General features: G+C 39.3%; 1 protein-coding gene across 1 annotated transcript in view; it reads right to left on the bottom strand.

Moving 5' to 3' along the window:
* Window positions 1-5,796: 5,796 nt before the first annotated feature.
* The window catches only part of Sgcd (sarcoglycan delta), a 419,047-nt gene continuing 402,294 nt past the window's right edge, over window positions 5,797-22,549 (bottom strand). Inside the window, exons 7-8 of the mRNA XM_052196514.1 lie at window positions 10,155-10,278; window positions 5,797-8,649 (exon numbers count right to left, since the gene is read on the bottom strand). Of these exons, the coding sequence (XP_052052474.1) occupies window positions 8,476-8,649; window positions 10,155-10,278 (298 nt within the window). The 3' untranslated portion in view covers window positions 5,797-8,475. The remainder of the gene's footprint in view (window positions 8,650-10,154; window positions 10,279-22,549) is intronic.

Raw genomic sequence — 22,549 nt, 5'->3', positions numbered from 1 at the left:
GAATAGCTTGACCCCTGACCTGTTGCAAATCATGTGACCTTCAAACTGCAGGCCATGCTTACCTTAAATTAACCTCTCTTTCCATAAGGCAGTCCATGCGAGTCTCTTCCTAAGAGCCAAAATGTCTCAGCCAACATGTTAAGACCATTGATCAGAGAGATGTGGAAGAGAAATGAATGTGTAATTTTCTGAGCTGTGAGAGAGGAGCTCCCTGAAGAAGTGGACAGGGTACTTTCCTTCTTACCAATCATTATTTTTTATTAATATATTTTACAAGACTGCAGTTGAAATAATATTAAATACAAATTTGTTTTTATACAGAAAGTGTAATAAAGTTAAAATAGTTCCTTGTAATTCATAGCATTATTGCAATGCTTACAAAAGTTTTGCATAGAGTGTGCAAGGATTGATGTTATTTAAAAACAAACTAAACCGTTCTTCTCATCTCACACCCAAACCCAGAGAAAACAAAATAAAACCAAACCAAACCTAAAAGTAACACAAAGAAAAAAATTCCATTCCTTCATTCGTCCAGATGTGGTCCCTTTTTCAAAGTTCATAATCACCAAACAATTGAACTTTTATGACCTCATCTTTTTTGTTAAGAGCCCCAGAGTGTCTTCTCCAAAGGGTATCCATCATGAGGAATGTCCTGCCTCCTATCTAACGCATGACCACATCTGGTATGTTTTTCTGTGGGAAAAATGCTGACTAAGAGAGATAAGAAAAACATGTCCTACCTTCTCCTGAAATATTGGATAGAAATCGCGTTTGTATTGCCTATTATTGCCGTCAGTTCCTATTTGCTATAATTTCCAATCTCTTTCAGGACTCCATTAGGTTGGTTCCACAAGACCTGTTAAAGGTATGCATACATGGTTTGCCATTTGGAAACTGACACCATTGGAATCAAAATCCCTGACTGACCTAACCAGAGGTCCTTTCACAGTTCTAGTGAATCCATTCCTAAGATTTTATGAGCAGTGGAAGCAAACAAACTCTAGCCCTGGGGATGAGTGTGAGAGCATCTGGACCCTCCACTGTCCCATGTAGGATGCACATAGAAGCACAATCAGCCTTATCTCATAGCATCTCTTAGCTCCAGGAGGGCCAGGCTAACAGCAAGATGTTTACAAGGGCATAATAGTGTGTAATCTATCTAGACAGACATTGACTGAGTTAATCTTTCAAAACAAGAACTTGTCTATTAACTCCTGCGGACCAACCTCCAATTCTGTGTTCAGAAAGTACCAATGATCCAAAGCTACCCAGTTATAGTGAGCTGTAGATATATTCACTTCCTACTTTCTAGTTGGGATGCCTATCACTTCAGGACTGAGGGCAGGATGCCAGTGTAAAAGTGTGGGACCTTGGTTAAGGTATGGAATGCCTCTTATTTCCCACTCATGAGAATTGGTGGTGACAGCATAAAAGCTTGGTGAGAAGAATTCTGCCCCTGGGGAGGAATATGGCCCTTTAGTGATAGCTGACAAGGGTAGGGATTAATCCATTCAGAGTCAGGGTGGTTTGTGTAGCTCTATATGGTATTGAATACTTAAGATTAATTGAGTCTTAGGTAGTTCTCAGTGATAGAGATTGAACCCCGATTTATTTGAGGATTTAATTTTACCAGAAGTTAAGGAAGAGACAAATAGTGTCAAAAAGCATACATAAAACAAGACATTTGATTTTTTTTTGGAGGGAGGTGTAGGAGGAAATTATATATATGGAGCACAGCATTGTTCCTCCATACAGATGTATTACTTAATATTTCAAATTTTCTCCTACAGATGAGGCTCACAACTGATATATCTTCCAATCATAAGGATCAGGAGTTTGACTTAGCAAGAATCATTAGGAGAGCAAAACAATTTTGTTGTTGTTCTTGATTCTGTTATTCAGTTGTTCTACATCTCCACTCCACATATCCACACTTTACTATAGTAGGCAACCTTGATAAGAAATTACAGGAAATGGAGATGAGAAAATTCTGTAGCCTCATTTGTTCAAGAAAGTCTAGTCTAAAGCCTAGGAGAGCTCTGCCCACCAACTTGAAAACTAACTTGAAACATTAGTGACTCCTTAGGAGTGAGGCTCATATTGTGGCTTGGTTATTTTATAGATAGTTGAGTTAGAATATGTTTCTCAGCTTCTTGAAATCCCAGTGTTTCCATATCTGTGAGTTAGAACTTTTAGGGAGCTCACCTTCAATGTACTGAACTCATCGGATGCAGATGAAGCACTTAGCCCAGCACCTAGTGCACAGTTCAATGATTAACATGTTTTAGGGTAGGCTGTGGATCCAAGGAAACCTCATGTTTTATGCATGAATTTTGAAGACATGACTCTCTTTGTGGTGCATTTTATAGCTTTTCTCTTGTTCTGAAAATACACAGTCCATGGTCTTCAACATCCTAGGGCCTCACAAGTCATGTTAACAGGAACACTAAACACCCATGTCTTCCCTATGGACTAATGTCATTTCTCAGTCATCAGACAATCCACTGTTTTACCACTCAACTGAATGACCAGTCTAGTTAGGAGTCTCTTACTTTATAAAATCTAGCTTCTGCTTCCTGCGACAAAAAAGAAAAACGGACTTTGAAGACACTCTGGGTATACATGGTAGTTTTTTTTTCTTTTCTTTTTTTTTTTTTTAACAAATGTTTCCTTTCCTGTTTTCTTGGCAAGGGCAGCTTTAAATTTGTTATATTTAGTGAGGAAGCAAAAGCCACACACTTTGCACTGAGGACGGAAAGCTGCTGAGTGGGGCTTTGGCTGAGGACTCTGATGTCCTGGGAGGACAGGTAGGCTGGGACTCTAAAGCAGCTTCTTGCCTACAGAAACTGGTCCTTCTATCTATCCTAATTGTAACCTCAAAGTATGTCCTGGCAGTGCCTGTTGCTGGGCTTAAAAAGCAGCAGTTGGCCCTGCTGTTGCGATAGACTTGCAACTCTTTATGGATGGGTCTGATAGCATCATTAATCCTGTGTTGTGACTTTACCCTTCCTACTGCAGCAAAGGCTCACAACATTCTATCTACCTCAAAGGAAGTTTAAGCTGTCCATTTCTAGAAAAAGGAAGACTGGGGGTTGGGGCTGAGGGGGGAGAGCATGGATGTCACCAAGGGATTTTATTCTATACTTGTGCTCTAACTATACTCAGAAAGAGGACCTCCCACGAGTAATTATTTTCCCTTTGCCATTCAGACCTGCCTTGACCAATTTCAAGGACTCCATTATGAAGAAAGCTTTTAAGACTCACATGCATAGCATTGCTTTAGAAAGTGCTAATGCCTATGGTGCATTGTGCTGGCTGGAGCAGCAGGCTGGTGGCTGCTTTATCACTTATCAGTGGTTTGGCTTTGTGAATGAGAAATTCAGAGGCAACTGTATAATTTTAAATTCCGATTACCACAGAGGAAGAGATGTATCTGACATCCTGATGCAGTGAGTTTTGACTATTTTAATGGAAATATGTTAGAACTAGGGTAGCCTTCCTCCAAGGAAAAAATGATGAAAGACTGCAAGAGAGATATTTTATCTTTGAGATGAAAGACCTGTTTTCTAAGGCTGTTTCTTTCATTAGAATTGTCCCCTCACCTGCCTGCTACAGATGCACCATGCCAATGTATCATTCAAGCAGCTGATTATCATCTTGTCTTTGCATCTAAGACTACCTAAGGTGTGTGGTATGGGGAGAGAGATCTGGTCTTGTTTACAACTTACGTAAGTAAGATTATTTTTTTTTCATGTTATTGATCCTTAAAATAGATCGAGTGCTTACAATGGATCAATTCAACACTTTGGCCCAAGCATTACACTACCTTTTGTTTATAAGAAATAAAACCAGGATGCCCTCATTGCTCTGCCAACCTGATCCTTCTGATGTATTCATATGGAAGGTAGAGGGTTTTTCCTGTCATGATGTAGATTAAGGACCAAAAATGGTGGACATTCTCATTGAAACATATCCTGCCTCTCCAAGGTGAATACTCACATCCTCTAAGCTTCATTTATCATGATGTGGAAGTAGCATACTAAGTACAAAGCTACGATCAGCAAAAGGGCCAGATCTACAGTAGGAATCTGTCTTACTGCACAGAAGCAAAAAGGCATATGAAACATGCCCCCTCTTTTGTATTCCCTCCCACTCCAAGAAGCAAACACCCAAATTCCTAAGAGCAAAAGCAAAACTGCCGTTCATCTGGCCACTCCTAGAAATGGCTCTGTGGAAAGGATCTCAGAGGTTACTTATTCCTACATATATAAGGTGTCCTTGTTTTTCATTCTTCCCTTTATTCAGTGGTTTGATGTGGGGCTGTAGAAACACTGGCTACACTGGAGGTATAGGTAACAGAGGTCAAATAATTCTCTGGAGGACTTAGGTGTGGAACTCTCTCTGGCACATGGGAATATGCAGTCTTCTTGGGTACAGACAGACTCCAGAATTTTTAGGAAAGAGACTGTGAATCAAGATCATGCTTCTTCGCTCACTTCTGGTCAAACATGGGTCACCTGAAAAACTTCCAAAGCTCCTCTGAAAGGAGTGACAGAGATGGGAGCACATCTTGCTTGTTTACAAGCTTCTATTCAGTCACCCCAAGTCCTCTCTGATCTGCTTTCTCTCTTAGTCATATCTTTCTTCTTCAAATACTCAGTCAAGTTTCATATTTTCAAGCCCCCAAGGAAACACACACTATTCCCTGTTTCTAAGAAATCCACCTTCTGTTCTGCTATGTGTAACACATTCCACAAATGACCTGTAGCTCATCAGTCAGTAAATGCTTTTTATGAAGGGCTATATGATCATAATGGTTTGCTGGCCATGCAGTCAACTGTGGGGGTAGGGGTATAGAGTGGCATGGCTCATATGTGACATGTAAATGTTGCTGCCCATGGAATCAGGCTTGGTCTCCAATTCATAGTTTATTGACCCTTTCAATAGTGTCAACCCTCAAGCAATCTTTGGTCTATGGTTTGTAGATGTGCAATAACATTTATCTAGAGAGAATAACCCAAAGGAAGCTAAAAACCAGTTCAAGTCTGTAAGTGCTGTCCTGTAGTCACTTAACCATTACGGAGGCACACATCAAGTTTCTATCTAGACAGATGCCACTATGGAGTATTTCAAAACGTCTGCCATCTTGAAGTAGTCCCTCCAAATGGAACTCTCATGATTTTCAGAACAGACATGTCAAACAGAAGTAAGTGATAAATATACCTGGAGATCACATTTTGATTTGTATAATGTTTTCTGAAGAATAGTAGCATACCAGTAGCATATCAGAAGTTCTAGGAGGCTGAAGGTTCATTTGAATCATGTTATTCTACCAGCTGTTTAATAGACCCAGAGGTGTGATTGTCTAGAAGATACTATATATAAAGACCAGAAAGACTCATTTTTTTTTTCTAAAAAGTAGGGGTGAGCAGACATTAATATAAATGCTGGTTCCCTTCTCCCCCAATCATGCTCCAAGAATTCTGGTAAAAGTTTCCTTTGTGACAATGGACAAGTGATCATGTTGGAGAGCATTGGGTGGATAGGTATAAGAAGTTTATTGACTAAGGATTCATTTTACCATTTTCTAGTCTGAACTGAAATCCATATTCTTACTCATACTAGAGATCCTGTTTATTATCTGATGGCCTATGGTCCTTTAACATAATTGAAAAACAATTAACCATAATTTTGTATCAGGTATTCCTCCAGAGATTCTTGATTTAGATCACCAATTACTGATATATATATATATATATATATATATATACATATGTATATATATATCATGTGTGTGTGTGTGTGTATGTGTGTGTGTGTGTGTGTGTGTGTGAATCAAGACTGTGTTTGATTAACTTACTTGCTCTAAGGTTCAATTTTGCATGTATGACCATAGCAGTTTTTAATAGTCATAAAATTCATGAGGAGTATGACTTTTATGTCACAATTGGTAAATAAAATCAGAAGAGGTTCAGGGAACTTTGTTATTTCTTCTAATCTATAGATGATAGGTATGAGACACAAAGGCAGTTTGTCCATTTAAACAAAAGAAAACACCCCACTCCATCTGCTTCAAACAACCCTGTCTTTTTTATGAACCCAAGGGACTTTTATCGTTTATCTGAAGGATGTGGGGTAGGTATTTCTAAAGGGTTTTTTTTTTTTTTTTTTTTTTTTTTTTTTTTTTTACATGAAATGATACCCGTGTTTTCGAAACATGTAGATCCTGGCAGAATGGGCCTACAAGATACTGGTAACACCAGTGTCCAGTAACCTGAGGCCTCTCACAGGACCCCCCTTTAGAGTTTCATACTACAAATGGAACAATTTTAAGGATCTTGGCCTAAGATTGACCCACCCAGTGCCTCTGTATAAAATATGCAGAGAGGGTGAGGAGAGCCAGGCCTGGCCTAGAAGCCAGAAGTCCAAGTCATGAGCCAGGACAGGAAAGTCTCTTCTTTGTGACAATAAGCAACTGAGGAGTACATCCCCTGTGTACAAACCTCAGACCGACACATTCATGCCATATCAGAAACAGCAAACTTCTTTTTTGTCTCCTATAACAAACCATTCATCTTGTGAAGTAAGAAAAATTAGAACGTTGTGGCAACCAAATCCAAAACCAAAACCAAAAACAAATGCCATTCAGGCCTACAAATACAACTTCATTCAAAATTGTAGGGTTGCTGCTTGTCTACTGGCTTCAAGGATGTTCTAAGCCAGTTACACCTCCGTTCTAGGCTCTTCAGATCCCAAATGTGGAAACTGGTTTGTCTGCCAGTTTCTGATGTCTAGTCATTACTAAACCACTTCCTTCTAAACACCCCAAAATTAACTACAGATAACAAGATAAATAGGATGTGCTTCTCCTTGCTGAGTGCATTGGCTTAAGGCATAGGCACATTTTCCCCTCTTTGAACAGAGATGGTATAATCCCCTGTCCCAGCACAAGAGCTGGCCAGGGTGACCCTGGGGCATGGTAATGAAGGTGGGGTGCTAAGAGGTAGCTGATGGCGGGAATTGGAGAGCTATTTTCATATATGGGGAGTGGGTGCTGCCGAGCCCAGGGAACACAGTGATTCTGATGCAGACACATGACCCTGTTTATATTAACTTGCCATTAGCAATTGTGGCAGCATGTACAGTCTTAGGTTTATGACTCCTAGGGAAAACGAAACAGTGAGATTAGGAATATGAACAGCCCAGCAGTGACAAAATATACAAGAGCAAAGCAAGAGAAATTGTGCAAGCCCTTGAAAATATGACATGTCTCTAAATGGCCCACCCATCTCAAGAAACTTGTGAGAGTTAGCTAGCTTCCCCATGGCTCTCTTAGTTAGATTGTCATCTTAAAGTGACTTCTCCTGGGATCTGGAGCTCAATCTTTGGGATTCTGGTTGATTTAATGATTTTGAGTCCTTCTGTTGGATAAAGTCAGGAAGGAGAACCTAAAAGCTTGTGAGACTTTTTTCTCTTAGATGTTTCATTCAACTTCTTTACTTGTAAGGCCATTGAGTAGTTTCTAGAGAGGAAGAACCGATCTCCTCTTTTATGCTGAAAGCTCTTACTTCTATTTCAAAGCTGTTACTCATATAGGAGAACATGTATGAGTAAGTTTAAAGGAAGCAGAATAATAGGAGTCAGGAGAGTGGCTTAAGTTATTTCAGACTTCAATACCACCTATCCCTATTCATTTAGTCACATAACTACTACTATGTTGGTCTGCAAAGGTAGCACAGCCATTTTGAGTTCTTATGGCTAATCTCTATGGTTTTACCTCATCCTTATGTTGAAGAAAAGAATGTGATCAGCTTGGCTGTAGCTAAGAGAGGGAAACCAAATGTTTATGTTTTTAACATAGTCTCACTATGTAGCCCAGGCTGGCCTCCATCACCAAAACTTTCTTAGTGTTAGGATTACAGATGGGTCTATGTTTTTTTTTTTTTTTTTTTTTTTTTGACCAGTATAGCAGTACTTCAGAATGACCGGAAGATTCCCGCCATCACTACCTCTAATGACTCTACGTGTAGAGAAGCTAGGTGATTTCCCAAACACATCGATGGACATTTTGTTGGTGCTCAGTCCACTGTGTGATTTGAAATAGCCTGGGGAATGCTGGGCCTGAGTGAGTACTTATATTCTGTCATGTGGATGATGGGAATGGGGCAGAAAAATGACAGTGGATGATGTCACAGGGTCACCCATGGTTCCTTTTGTACTGAAACCTCATTTTATACAGAGGATATATATATATTTATTTATATATATTTATATATATTTATATTCACTCACACACAACCCACTCATACATACACACACACACACACACATACACACACACATACACACACGCACATACACACACACAAGGGCTTTGATAGGCTTTCTGTGTTCTAGTAAAAATAGCTGGCAGCCAGTGTCTCAAGCCAAAAAGGGCCTTTATGCTGCCAACAATTGTCCACTATGGATAGTCTTTCAAAGGCAGACACTTGTGTTTATCTGACAAGTAGAACCAGTTCCTGCCTGGGAGAGGAATAACCTCCCATTGGCGCAGACGCAGACCTCGAAGACCTTCTGCCTCGTTCCTGTGGGTGTGTAGGATCCACGAGGCAGTCTAGGTAGTTTGATTTTCGCAGCGTCTAACTTAATCTAGAGAGAATGAACAGGAAAGAAAGAGTCAGTCATAGGCTGCTAAGTTCCTGACACTCAGAAAGCTGACCATTCCCTTAAATTTCAGCCTCTAAAGTACCTACTGTGAGCTGAGCAATGTCGACAGTGTATGATAGCCTCTAACCTCACACAAGCTTATAGTCTAGCGATATTAGAGAGCAGCATCTTTCAAAAGTATGATATACAGACTAATAAGAGTATCATAGAGTCAAGAAAATGTAGGAATGGCACATGAGTTTTCATTACTTCAGGACACTGGCATGCCCATGGCCAGTATGAAGCTTCCAGGAGACAGTGGAATATGCAGTATTATCCATGATTTAAAAGGTTAGTCAGCCTTCCTCTTGATTTCCTTTTCTAAATGTGGCAATGATATTCAAAAGAATACACTTTCAGAAATGCCATATATATATATATATATATATATATATACACATACATACATATATATGTATGTATGTGTATATATACACATACATATATATGTATGTATATATACACGATAAGCTGTGGTGAAAGGTGTCATTAGGTTTTTGATATCTGCCTCAGCCAGAGGTCAAGTCAGAGTGACTGGGAGCTGCCTATATGAGGAAGCTTCTGTTTTTGAGTATGGCTTGCCATGCATGGCTATTTGAAGAGGCGGTCGTTATGAAGGAAGGCTCCATCAGACAAAAAAAGCAAATGTCTACCAAACAATTTTTTTTAAATTTTTTTTTATTCGATATAATCAATTTTTTTTTAATATTCACTGAGTGGTTATCATGATTCAGGGTGAACTAGATGCCTGCTAAGTAGGCAGGCAAGACGGAAATAGCATTTTTTCTTAAGAAGTCAGGTTGTCGCTTTATTTTCGTTCTTAAATAAAACAGTTAACCTATGAACACTGGAAAAGAGTCTCTTTGTAATCTGCAGCCAAATCAGACTCCTGCCTCTGGGAGAACTTAGCTTAAGTTGTTTATGAAATTACAGGTGGCATTTGTGTTCAATGAACTGGTTGTGCTGGGCCGAGGAGTGTCAACGACGTGTTACTCTTTGGCCATTTACTTGGACCCTGTGAGTTTCCGGCTCTCTCTGACTTGGGGTAGCTCTTAGACATGACTCTCCATTCTCAAAGAGAACCCAAGCACACAACATAAAATAATTTCATGTGTATTAAGTTCATTTCAGCCACATGGGTGTGGCTTAATTACGTGGGCAAACTAAATCTTATTTTAAGGCTATGGGAAAGAGAATTTGGAAATAGCGTTCATTTTCACAGTCATATAATGTTATACTTGTGAGATATATATATATATATAATTATCCCAGTGCTTCACAAATAACTAATCATGACATTTATGTATTATGGGTTTAATTCATAATCATGAAATTTATCCCTCTTATGAGATCCTTGGGTTGATATTAACCTTAGTGCTAACCAGCCTAGGGGAAAGGTAGGCCTTTGGACCAGTGGACTCCCAATTTCTGTCCTTCCTCCGTCTTACCTCTCCATCCTTGGACTCCAGCCTCAGCTCACTTCTGCAGGTGGCTTCCATGTTGCCAGCTTCTGCATTGATTTCTACTCCTTTTGGGGCTTCCATCACTAGAGATCGGGTCGGAGACTCCAACCTGAAACGCAAGCCACAGATTCAAGATCCATTTCCCTGCTTAGGAATTTTTAGAAGCTGAAGCTCTGGGCATTGAAGCAGCTGCAGCCCTTCTTCTAATTTATCTAGATTTGCTTTACAGACATAACATGTCTGTACCAGAGTATGAGGGTTCTAGGCTTTGTTTTCTTCACATTTTACAAAGGTTGTGAGGAAGGCATTCTAGGATCATGGCCTCATGTTATACTGAATTGATGATTTTATTTCCTTATTAGTAAATTTACCAAATCCTTACCAGTATCTCTCCTCCCCTTTGATTACTGTTATTATTATTTTTTTAAATTAAGAGGATTCTAGCACCTAGCTTTCTAGAATGTTTCTACTGTGTCCTACTATCTGGATCTTTTGAAGGTACACAATCAGACCAATGTTAAGAAAACAGACATAGCTTGGAAAGATGGCTTAGTGGTTAAGGATGCTTGCTGCTTTTGCAGGCCTGAAGACCATGTCTCATAACTCCAGTGCTGCGGTCTTTAATGCCCTCAATTATCCTCCATTGTCTGCACACACATGCACATATCTCCCCACCTGCCACCATGTATACACATAGTTAAGAATAAAAATTATATCACTTAAAATCGGAAAATAGATCTAAGAGTCAGACAGTCTTATAATGAAACCACGAGATATCCCCTTAATTATGCAGGCTAACATTATGATTAATTCGAAATCACTATGTTTAAGAGATCTATAAATCAAAACTGCCTCTGACCAGTAAGTCCTTCTTGATCAAAGACAGGTAACTTCCTAGAAGGCTGATGGCTGTTGTTCATGTAAAATAACAAGCTGTATGTACTCTCTTGGCTGCACTACCTGCACAGGATGTGTGCTTGATCACCTGTAAGCAGGAAGTACGCCAGGATGTGTGCTTGCCTCTGCACGAGGGCAAGAAGTACAAAGCCTTATGAGTTTTGCCTTTGTAATCCTCTGACTAATATAATTTGGTACCACAGTCTGAACATGAATGAGTCTTAGGAATGCACCTGGCCCAGTTTCTATGGTCCTTGCCAGTATTTAAATAAAACCTCTTATTTATCAAAGCCTCAGTTTCTTTATCTATAAAATTTAAGTCGGGCCTAGCACATTAGGAATGTGACTTGGTCTAAAATAGTAGGAATGTGAATGGAATATTACTTACCTGAAATTCTTGGAAACAAAACGTATTTCCGATTTTGGAAATTTCTAGAGTTAAGTAGACCTTACTGGAGAATTACTCATCTGAAAATCCCAAATGCTCCAAATTCTGGCATCTTAGTGACACTCTAAAAATTTTGGGGAGTTTGGAGCATATTGAGTCTTTTTAATTAGGGACCGTGACCCTGTTCTGATTTTGGCATTGTTATTATGCTAGCTAGAACTGACCAAGGTTTACCTGGGTCTAGGAGGGGAACTAGTTGGGACATTTTGTGGAACTTTCCTATCTATCTTGATTACAGTGTACTACTTATTCCATATTTCTATGCATTTTTGAGAATTCAAAACTAGTGAGTCAATTTCACTGTTTGTAAGAAAACCCAGCCTTGCTCCTTGCTAATTATAATGGCAAAATAGAGGATGGCATACCTTTAAAATGTGTTTTTGTTTGTTTATTTTTACCAAGTCACTTTAATGAGGAAAAGCTCAGTTATCCCCAATGAATATGATAGATTTAAACAGTGTTATCAGATAGGTATCTGTGAAGATCCTCTTTAGAGAAAGCAGCTCAGCCAAGAAGTGGGACCCAGCGGTGGCTTTAGAACTGCCTTTCTCCTTCTGGTTAGTCTCTTACCTAACTTTTCCAACTTTCTTTGATTTTGAATGTGTTGAGAATCAGCATCATACTCTTTGCCCACCACTGGCTGCCCGTTCTATTTCACTATTCCATCCACGGGCAGGGCAACCCAGCTAGTGAGTTAGCACCACTGAGCAATCCCATCATGATAAGACAGGTACCAGGAGGGCTCCTCTACCCTCCCTGTCCTCAACTGCTTCTGGGAAGCAGCCTTGTCCTTGAAGGTTTTCTACCAGAGCAACAGGCCCACCATACTTCCACAGAAAATGCCTTCCTTTCTACTCAGTTCATTCTTTCATTTCTCGTCTCAGTCCTCTGTGTGGCAACAATTCTTCTAACCCATAGTTTCCTCAAAAGACAGACAGTAATGTTGCCCAAGTCAGGTGTATCTCTGCCTGTTATAATGCTTACTTCTCTTGCATAAGGCTTTTCTAATGGCCCGCACATAATAACAGTGTAATGTGGGTGACATTCTGTTACCAGCACAGGAGAAAGTGATGTCCATGTAGGGCTTCCAGGCTTAGACTTTCATCCGACCCATGAGCTTGTCCCAGGCTGCCGAACCCTCACTTCTAAGACAGGAAGATAGTTTGGGACCATTTTCTCTTTTTTCTTTTCCTTCTAATACAGTCTGACCAACTTAGACAGATATTTCTTTCCCAGGGAAGTTTCAAAAGGAAAGTTTCAATAGTCTAAGGAGCCATATCTGTCTGCAAAGTCCAGTACAGTGAAGGAAACACTTGAGACAAATGAATACAGAAGGTACAGTAGTCTGGGTTAGATGAGGAGCTAGTTGACCAGAGAGAGGAAGTGTGTTAAAAAGTGGAGTTAACTTGTGAAATAAGAGGAAGCAGAGATGGAAAAAAGAATGAAGAAAAAGAGAGCCCAAGATCTTTAGCCTGGGAATGGTGTAAGACAGTAATGTCACTGATGAGCTGGGCAGGGATTCCTGATAAAATTGAACAAAGGCATGATGTAGGAAGAAATGATTCATATTAATGGAAACAAAGATGCAAGCAAACTCCAGACAGTCTGCCTATGTAAGCCAGACTGGATAGCCAAAGAAGATAAATGAGGAAATGGTCCCAAGCTCTCTGCCTGTCTCAGAAGCGAGAGGAGGTTGGCAACCGGGGGCAAGCTCATGAGTCAGATGAAGGTCTAGGCTTGGTAGCCCTGCATGGATATTACTTTCTCTTGCACTAGTAGAGGAACTTCATTCACATCGCACTGATGTGGGCATGCCCATGAATGAGAGAAGCTAGCCAAGTGATGCAGATGTCACATTCTGCCAGGACTCATACAGTATTTCTCACATTTCAGTAGTTTACATTAGTGATGCCAAATTCCATGCATGTTGAATCTCCTCGTCTATTGTAACCTACCATTTGCAATGAGTGAAAATCTGTGAAAGATTGGAGGTGTGGTGAAAAGGAACTTGGTAAAGAGAATATGAGCAGGACTTAGAGAACTTATTAGATGTAATGCAGTGCCTTTAGACATCAGAATTTACTTTATTCTTATCTATTAATTAAGGCATGCCAGGTCAGCAGAAAGGCTCTGAGGCAGTCAGGTAAACTTAAAGCTGAATGCTAGCCCTCCAACCCTAGCCTGTAAGTACCAGGACGCTAAGAAAGAAAGCTGCTGTGACAATGTCCTAATGTAAAAGATCCTGTGACAATCAGGTAGGTGTGGCCATCTCTTGGAAGTAGAAGCAAGAAGGTACCCTACTGCCTGCTTCACACAGCCTTTCCAGATGGCCTTGGTTATTCAGGATGACATACTACAGTTTAATCTCTTGTTTGACTTTGTGCTGAGGAACAAAAAAATCTCCTGCAAAAGTCCTTTCAAACCACAGAGGGAGTAATATCCACCCTTAAAGTGATACCCATCCATCGGTGTCCACAGACAAAGGACTAGAACATATCTGCTTATGTGGCATAGAAATGAAACAGTGCGTAAATGTTGAGCACTCTGATGTCCCTTGGAAGTGAATGCTACTACTGTTGAGAAAAAAAAAAAAACCTTCAAGAAAGAAACATAGAAAAGATGAGAATGACCAGAAGGGGAGCCTAAGGGCAGATCCAAGTCCTAAAAGCAATAACTTTCAATGTGAGTTTGTGGAAGGGCAGGGTGCTGGCTGGGCTTGGAAACTGGTATTGGCATAGAACAAACACTTCTGGAGATGCTGCCTTGACACAGGGCCATACACTCTGGTGCTCGTGGAGACTAATTAGGTAGCAAGGGACATACCAGGAAGCTTTAAGTAAAAGGATAGGTCCAGCATAACGGTACCTGAAGCGATGTTGGCTTGGATGAGAAAGAGATGATGGAGATATAGACTAGGGATGTAGCTGCTTCTCTACTCTCTGTGCTACTCAGGCTTCTGATTTATTTTTCTGATATTTAAAAGGTTTATATCCAATATATACAAAGAACTCAAGAAGTTAGACCCCAGAAAACCAAATAACTCGATTAAAAATGGGGTACAGAGCTAAGCAAAGAATTTTCACCCGAAGAACTTCGGATGGCTGGGAAGCATCTTAAAAAATGCTCAACATCATTAGTCATTAGTGAAATGCAAATCAAAACAACCCTGAGATTTCACCTCACACCAGTTAGAATGGCTAAGATTAAAAACTCAGGAGACAGCAGGTGTTGGTGAGGATATGGAGAAAGTGGAACACTCCTCCACTGCTGGTGGGGTTGCAAATTGGTACAACCACTCTGGAAATCAGTCTGGCGGTTCCTCAGAAAACTGGGCATGTCACTTCTGGAGGATCCCGCTATACCACTCCTGGGCATATACCCAGATGATTCCCCAGCATGTAATAAGGATACATGCTCCACTATGTTCACAGCAGCCCTATTTATAATAGCTAGAAGCTGGAAAGAACCAAGGTATCCCTCAACGGAGGAATGGATACCAAAAATGTGGTATATATACACAATGTAGTACTATTCAGCCATTAGAAACAATGAATTAATGAAATTCTTAGACAAATGGATGGGGCTGGAGAACATCATACTAAGTGAGGTAAACAAGTCTCAAAAGATGAATCATGGTATGCACTCACTAATAAGTGGATATTAGCCTAGAAAATTGGAATACCCAAAACATAATCCACACATCAAATGATGTCCAAGAAGAATGGAGGAGTGGCCCCTGGTTATGGAAAGACTCAGTGTAGCAATGTAGGGCAATACCAGAACAGGGAAGTGGGAAGGGGTGGAAGGGGGGAATAGGGGGAGGGAAGAGGGCTTATGGGACTTTCAGGGAGTGGGAAGCCAGAAAAGGGGAAATCATTTGAAATGTAAATAAAAAATATATCAAATAAAAAAAAAGAAAAAAAGGTTAATTGTCTTCGGGATCATTGAATTCTATGAACATGTAAAATCTTTATAAAAATACAAGCAGGGCAAAGCATGGTGCCTTGATGCTCCCCACCTTTGCTAAGAATACAGGGAAATGCTTTCTTTTGTGGTATTCACAGCTTATCTTCTCCGTTCTGTTTGTCTTTTCCCCTTCTTATTCATGGATACTATTAGGACCTTTTTTTTTTTTTAAAAAAAAAAACAAAACTTTTTCTTGCTCTTCTTCACAGCTATACACTTTCTTCCTTGGCACATTGCTTTCTTTTGCATGTTTTATCTTTTTATCAAGAATAACCCCATTTATATGTTTCTTTAGTAAATGTCGTGTGCCTCTACCATACTCTTAAGATTCACATATCTTATCACATAATCATCGTTCTTTCTGATTCCCTGGTGCTACCATATGCTATGGTTTATTTTTATATTGCTCCATTAAACATCTGGTTCCAGGCTTTTGTTTCTATAAATAGTTTTTTTTTTTTTGACTCTTTACAGATTTGGGCATGTCTCCTGGTGAACATATTCAGGACACTCTTGCAGACAGAAAAGACTTGGTAGTCCTGGGAAAGGCATATCTGTAGCATATAAGAACACACCACCCAGCTTTTCTAGAAGTGATTGCTGAACTTGACTTTTCCTTTCCAGCAATGAATGGAGTTCCAATCTCTCTACATTGGTGCTGATGTTTGGCAATGTGAAGTATAAAAAGAAATATTGTGTTTTATAATGGATTTCCTTAATTAGAGAGTCAAGCACCATTTCATATGTAAGTCATATGAACCTTTGCATCAGTGAAAGTTTTGGTATATTTTAATTTTTTCCCCAGTTTTCTAAGTGTGACTTATTTTGTAAGTCACATGTTGGAAAATTGTAGTTCTACATATTTTTCTTTTTCTTTGTAGTTCAGTCAGTGTATGGACATCAGCGTACATTTCCAGGTTAATGTAGACAAGCAGATATTTGCCTTTTGTAGTGTATTGGGGCAGCAGTTCCGACAGTGTGGTCATGACCTTCTATAGCATCCTTAAAAGTTATACACTTTGCTTTTTCACTAAGTCTGTAACTTGCCAATTAGAGATCTTTGTGCATAGGCTGAGGTTGGCCGTGAACTGATGCAGATTATTACGACAGCACCGTATGAGTAAAAACATCCAAAGCTCTACCATAAGTGACATTTTCATAGCCTTACTCCTTTCCTTTGAGGATTTCCAGTCTTATTCATGATTTTATTTGTCAATTCTTGAAAAAAGTACTAACAGTATGTCAACTTACTTATTAAGGGTTATATAGTGTTCGTTACCCCCGGTAAAACTTATCTTGCTGCAATAACTTCTTTAAAAATTATTAATTCTTGTGTCTTCAGTGCAGCCTTGGATTTAAGTTTCACACGGAAACATGGAATGATTTTGTCAACCTTTTAAAAACATTTATTTATTTTATTATCACATGTGTGTACATACATGCATTCATGTGCTTGTACCATGATGTTCCTAAGAAGATCAGACAACTTGTCAGCATTGGTTCTTTTCCTCTGCCATGCTGGTCCATCTAACTCAGGAGGCCAGGGCTGGTGGTAAGTGCTCTTACCCCTGGGTTGCCTCACTGATCCAGGGGTTTGCTGAGATTTGAGTCTATCTTACTGTGTATGTGTCTGTCTAGTTATGTTTCCTTGCATACATTTCAGTAATTTAATATTTTCCCCATATATATATAAAACCTGTTTGTGACCTCATTTCTTTTTAACTAATTATAGCATGATAAATGTTTTATAATTCTTTTCAGGTTGATTTTAGCAAGCTTTCCCTCCTTTCTGAATATTTTCGCTTCACATAGTGGCTTAAGTTTTATCTGCTTTTTCTATTTTAATGGCTCTACATTGTGGCTCTGTTGTCCCTTGAACTGTACCACCAGAGGTTGTTTTAAGATTCAAAGAGCTATTTTTCCCCTATCAGTTCTATTTACTTAATCTTAATTTTCAGTCCCTGAATTCCTCCCTGCCTTTTTGTTTCAAATAAGTTAGAATAACTCACTGGTTGTCCTAACTTCTAACATGGACTATTCCTTAAATCCTTACTTCGCTAAAGCATATGCATTATTATGCATGTTAACGACATTCCCAAAGAATATTTATAATGCATCTCTGACTTTCAAAATATTGCAGTATTATCACTCGTGAGGCCTCTGAGCTTTATCAAAAGCTATTCTTATTTCTTACTTTCAAAAAATATAAGATCTCCCAGAATGGATTTCTAGATATGCCTACTATATGTTTTCATTATTGATTCTGAACTTTTGAACATTGTCTTTGAACTGACAATCCTAGAATAGAAGTTGTTTTCTGCATGAAATCAATTTGGATCTGATAATGTCAATTGTTATAAACCTAACATGACCCTGTGTACTTCAGGTGTTGGCACCATATTCTTTATGTTTTATTAACTATCAAGTTGTTCTGCTTGGGTTTCTTTGTTTTTTTTATTTATTATTTTTAGACCCTTGTTTGTGCTTTTTGGTTAATTTCTTTTTAGATAAGGTTGTGCTATGTAGCTCTGACTGGCCTGGAACTTGCAATATTGACCAGGCCTGACTGAAATTCACAGAGATCCATTTTCTACCCCCTTCCAAGTACTGGGGTTTCAGGTGTGTGCCAACATAACACCCTGATTTCTTTCATTTTTATAAGAGGTATGCTATAAGATACTTAGGAACTTCACTGTTTATCTTTCCTGTTATTGTATCAATATATAATAAATATTTTGATATTCCTTTTGTCTCCCCTACCATGCATTGAAAATTCATATACCCATTGCTATAGTTATTCTGATATTTTCCTGGTGGAGATTTCTTTATACTTTCAAATATGAGCCATGATACATGCCTTATATTTCAGATGTGTGCCTTATGTAATAGATTCCTTTTTATTTCATATGGCCTTTATTTGTATGTGCATATGGTAGGTATGTGGGATGCACATACTAGTGTGTACTCATGAAGAGGCCAGAGGTTGATGTCAGATGTTTTTATTATTCTCCACTTTGTGTGTGGGGACAGGATCTCTTCCAAAACCTAGAGCTTGCATATTTGACTAGACTGGCTATCAAGTCTCTGAGAACTTCCTGTCTCCATCTTTCAGCGTCACAATTAGAGGTGTATACCCCTTGCTTAACTTTTTCTCTGGGTGGTAGGAAACCAAACACAGATTCTCATATTTGTTCAACAAATACTTTATCCACAGAGCCATATCCTCAGCCCTCAGATTACTTTCAAGTGAAGTAAATGTCACATAGAGTAAAATGCACAAGTCCAAATTATGCGCTTTAATATATTTTTAAATCTCATGAAATCACCACCTTCTCAAACATCACCAGCATACATACATCTTGGCAATCCACACGATCCCCTCTGAAGGCAATAGTCCTCTTATTTCCTCACTGAACATTAGTCATGCTTGTTTGCAAAGCTCATCTAACAGACATCACCAGGTTTAGACTTTTCTGACTTTTGAGATGTTCACAGTTGTTCCACGTGGTTGTTGTTCATCAGTCATTCATTCTTCCTGTTGGTCTGTAATTGTTGACCACTTGGATGGACCATGATTTGCCCATCCACTCTGTTTATTAGACATCTGGTTGTTTTTAGTCTTTAGAAAGTACTATGAACATTTTCATGCAAATACTTTTGAGACATCTTCCTTTCCTTGAAATAAGTAGACATACATCACTAGATTCTAACAGGTGTCTTTTTTTGATAAATTCTTTATTTACATTTCAAGTGATTTTCCCTTTCCTGGATCCCCCTCCCCGAAAGTCCCATAAGCCCTCTTCCCTCCCCCTGTTCCCCAATACATCCCTTCCCACTTCCATGTCCTGGTATTCCCTTACACTGCTGCACTGAGCCTTTCCAGGACCAGGGGCCTCTCCTTCCTTCTTCTTGGGCATTACAAGCTTCTAGGCTAATGTCTGCTTATCAGTGAGTGCATACCTTGAGTGTTCTTTTGAGACTGGGTTACCTAACTTAGTATGATATTTTTCAGTTACATCCATTTGTCTAAGAATTTCATGAATTCATTGTTTCTAATGGTTGAATAGTACCCCATTGTGTATATATTCCACATTTTCTATATCCATTTCTCTGTTGAGGGACATCTGGGTTCTTTCTAGCTTCTGGCTATTATAAATAGGGCTGCTATGAACATAGTGGAGTATGTATCCTTATTACATGCCGGGGAATCCTCTGGGTATATGCCCAGGAGTGGCATAGCGGGGTCCTCCAAAAGTATCATTCCCAGTTTTCTGAGGAAATACCAGACTGATTTCCAGAGTGGTAGTACTAGCTTTCAACCCCACCAACACTAGAAGAGTGTTGCTCTTTTTCCACATCCTTGCCAGCACCTGTTTTCTCCTGAGTTTGTGATCTTAGCTATTATGACTGGTGTGAGGTGAAATCTCAGGGTTGTTTTAATTTGCATTTCCCTGATGACTAAGGATGTTGAACATTTCTTTAGGTGCTTCTCAGCTGTACAACAGGTGTCTTTAATAAGCCTGGTAATGGAGCATCAAAGATTGTCCCTACTTGTCCTTCCTCATTGGCACTCATGCCCCTAAGGAATTTCTTCCCTTCAATATAGGACTCTACAAATAGGTTATGGTCACAGTGATGGTCTATCTCTTATTTAATTAGGATGTTAAGAGGACCAGACATAAATTCCCCCCCCCCTTTTTTTTTTTGGTTTTTCAAGACAGGGTTTCTCTGTGTAGCCCTGGCTGTCAAGCCTGGCCTCAAACTCAGAAATCCACCTGCCTCTGCCTCCCAAGTACTGGGATTACAGGCATGCGCCACCACTGCCCAGCCGGACTTAAATTCTTATTCCCACTTCCTCATGTTGTGGCAACATGTCATACCATCTGTCATGTGGATGGCTTCTCATGAGACTAATGGAAACTCTTTTCTCCAGACCAATAGTCTACATGACATGGAATCTTCCCTGTGGCCATAGTGTTCCTGTAACACTGGTCAAACACTTTGAATATATGACAGGCATGGCCAATAGCTCAACTGCAACATTATATAAGATCTCAAGTGGAGGCTTCAGCTAAGATGCACCTCCACCGTGACTCATAGAAGCTGAGATTATCCATTGTACAATATAAATGTAAATTTGGGGGGGGGGGTCAGGTATTCTCTATTACAGATAGTTGTGCAACATAATGGTGATTCTGAGTTTCCTTTAGTGTCTGTACAATGGAATCTTCTGGACTGGTTGAGATACCTTAGTAGTGATACATGCTTCTTGCACAACCCTGATGACTACTAAGTAAATTCCTGGAAGCCTACCATATGAGGAAAGAACCAATACCCAAGAAAGTTATGCTCCAACTTCCCCATAAGCACCACAGCATGTGTATGCCAGCACTTATACAATAATAATGAGCAACACTATTATTTTATGTTATATATACATGGTACTTACTAGCTTATGATTTTCAGTTCTCATGACTGTGGTAAAGCGCTTTACTGACTGAGCCATCTCCCCAGTCCCTATATATGGATTTACCTTTACTTTCTCTAACTGAACGTTTCTAAACTCTAAATGTATGATTTTGTGTTTATCCTCACTGGGCACCATTCGGCAGGTATGTGTTTGTAAATTATTTCTGCTTCATTTCCAATCATATCCTCTCTCTCTCATTTAGACTAGACAGTATCTTTTGGCATGTCTATTATTCTGCCTCTGCTTTCTGAATAATTTTTCAATATATTTTCATATTGATTTATCTTTATCCATTTTTCCTCATATCCACTGGGGTTTTGCTGTGTGAGGTTAGTTTTTTTATTCATAGATATTTTGTTTAGTTCATGTTCTAATTTATTAGCCACTTTAAATATTCCTTTACTTTATATCGTTTAGTTTCATTCTTTTATGCATGGCAGGGATACCTATTTTATCTTCTTTCTCTGCTTATTCCCATATTTGAAGTCTCCATGACAGTGAAGTTCTATGCTCACCCTCTTATTCATAGGCCTTGTTTCTGAGTATTTTGTCCTCTTTAGCTATGGGTTTATATTTCTTGGGTGTTTATCTGAAGAAATTATTTGAGACCTGCATTTGTGATAATTTCATGTAGAGTATATGATCACAATTAGTACCTTTAGCTTGAGCCCAGAGAGAGCTAATTTCTTTGCTTGAGATTTTAGGCTCATCTGGAGACTATGAACTCAAGTTACAAAATAAGGGCTGATTTAAAGTCATTATGCCATGGGAATGTTCGAGGCAGGTGAGTCCTGTTGTAGTCATTTGAGTTAAAGAATCAAGGGTGGTGGAGAGATGAGTTCAATTCCACCTTCCACCGTGGATTGGGTATTTTGGGGTATCAGTTTGGTCATCATGTTTTCTCACTGCAATAGGATGCAAACCAGGAAACCCTCTATCAAATGTTAAAACACTACAAGTTCCCTGGTATTCTCTTCTTACACATATTCCTTCAATGGACTTGAGATGTGTATTATTCTCATGACAGGTTAGACCAAGAATATGAAGGTGTATTTCATAAGAGTTGAGAAAAAACTGTAAAGCTAGCCTCAGTGCTCAGAGTCCCTGGGTTCCCATTTTTCTTCTGTTCTTGAACTAGTCAGCTTATATAAACTATCACAATGCTGTGCCTGAATTCCAGGTTTCTGAGCTTCTAAAAGAAGTGAAAATTTGTATGCTGAAATCACATTGTGTTTAAGGTGGGATTATTGTTTTATACTTAGAGATACAACAACTTTTGAGAACGCTGCCTAACCTAAGAGTTGCCATGTGCTAGAAAGCTCCTTAGTAGTTTGATGATTAGGGATCCAGTAGAGGCTCTAAAAGCAGGGCTGCATATGTATATTGTAGGAATTTGACTGTTCATGGGTGGTAGAGTCAATTCAATCATCTGTGCAAAGCTATATCAGATGATGGAGCCTGAGATCAGCAGAACAAATCAAAGAGAAAGGAAAGACATGGAGTGGTACCTGGAAGTCTCTTACTTCCCAAGCCTCTGCTTCAGTAGAGAAAAAATAGTGCCTTTAATTATGTATGTACCCAAGAGGTGCCCAAGACAGA

Source organism: Apodemus sylvaticus, chromosome 10, assembly GCF_947179515.1.
Source record: "Apodemus sylvaticus chromosome 10, mApoSyl1.1, whole genome shotgun sequence".
Taxonomy (NCBI): Eukaryota; Metazoa; Chordata; class Mammalia; order Rodentia; family Muridae; genus Apodemus; species Apodemus sylvaticus.
The sequence above is the reverse complement of the archived record's forward strand: the minus strand, read 5'-3'. Positions and strand labels throughout refer to the sequence as shown.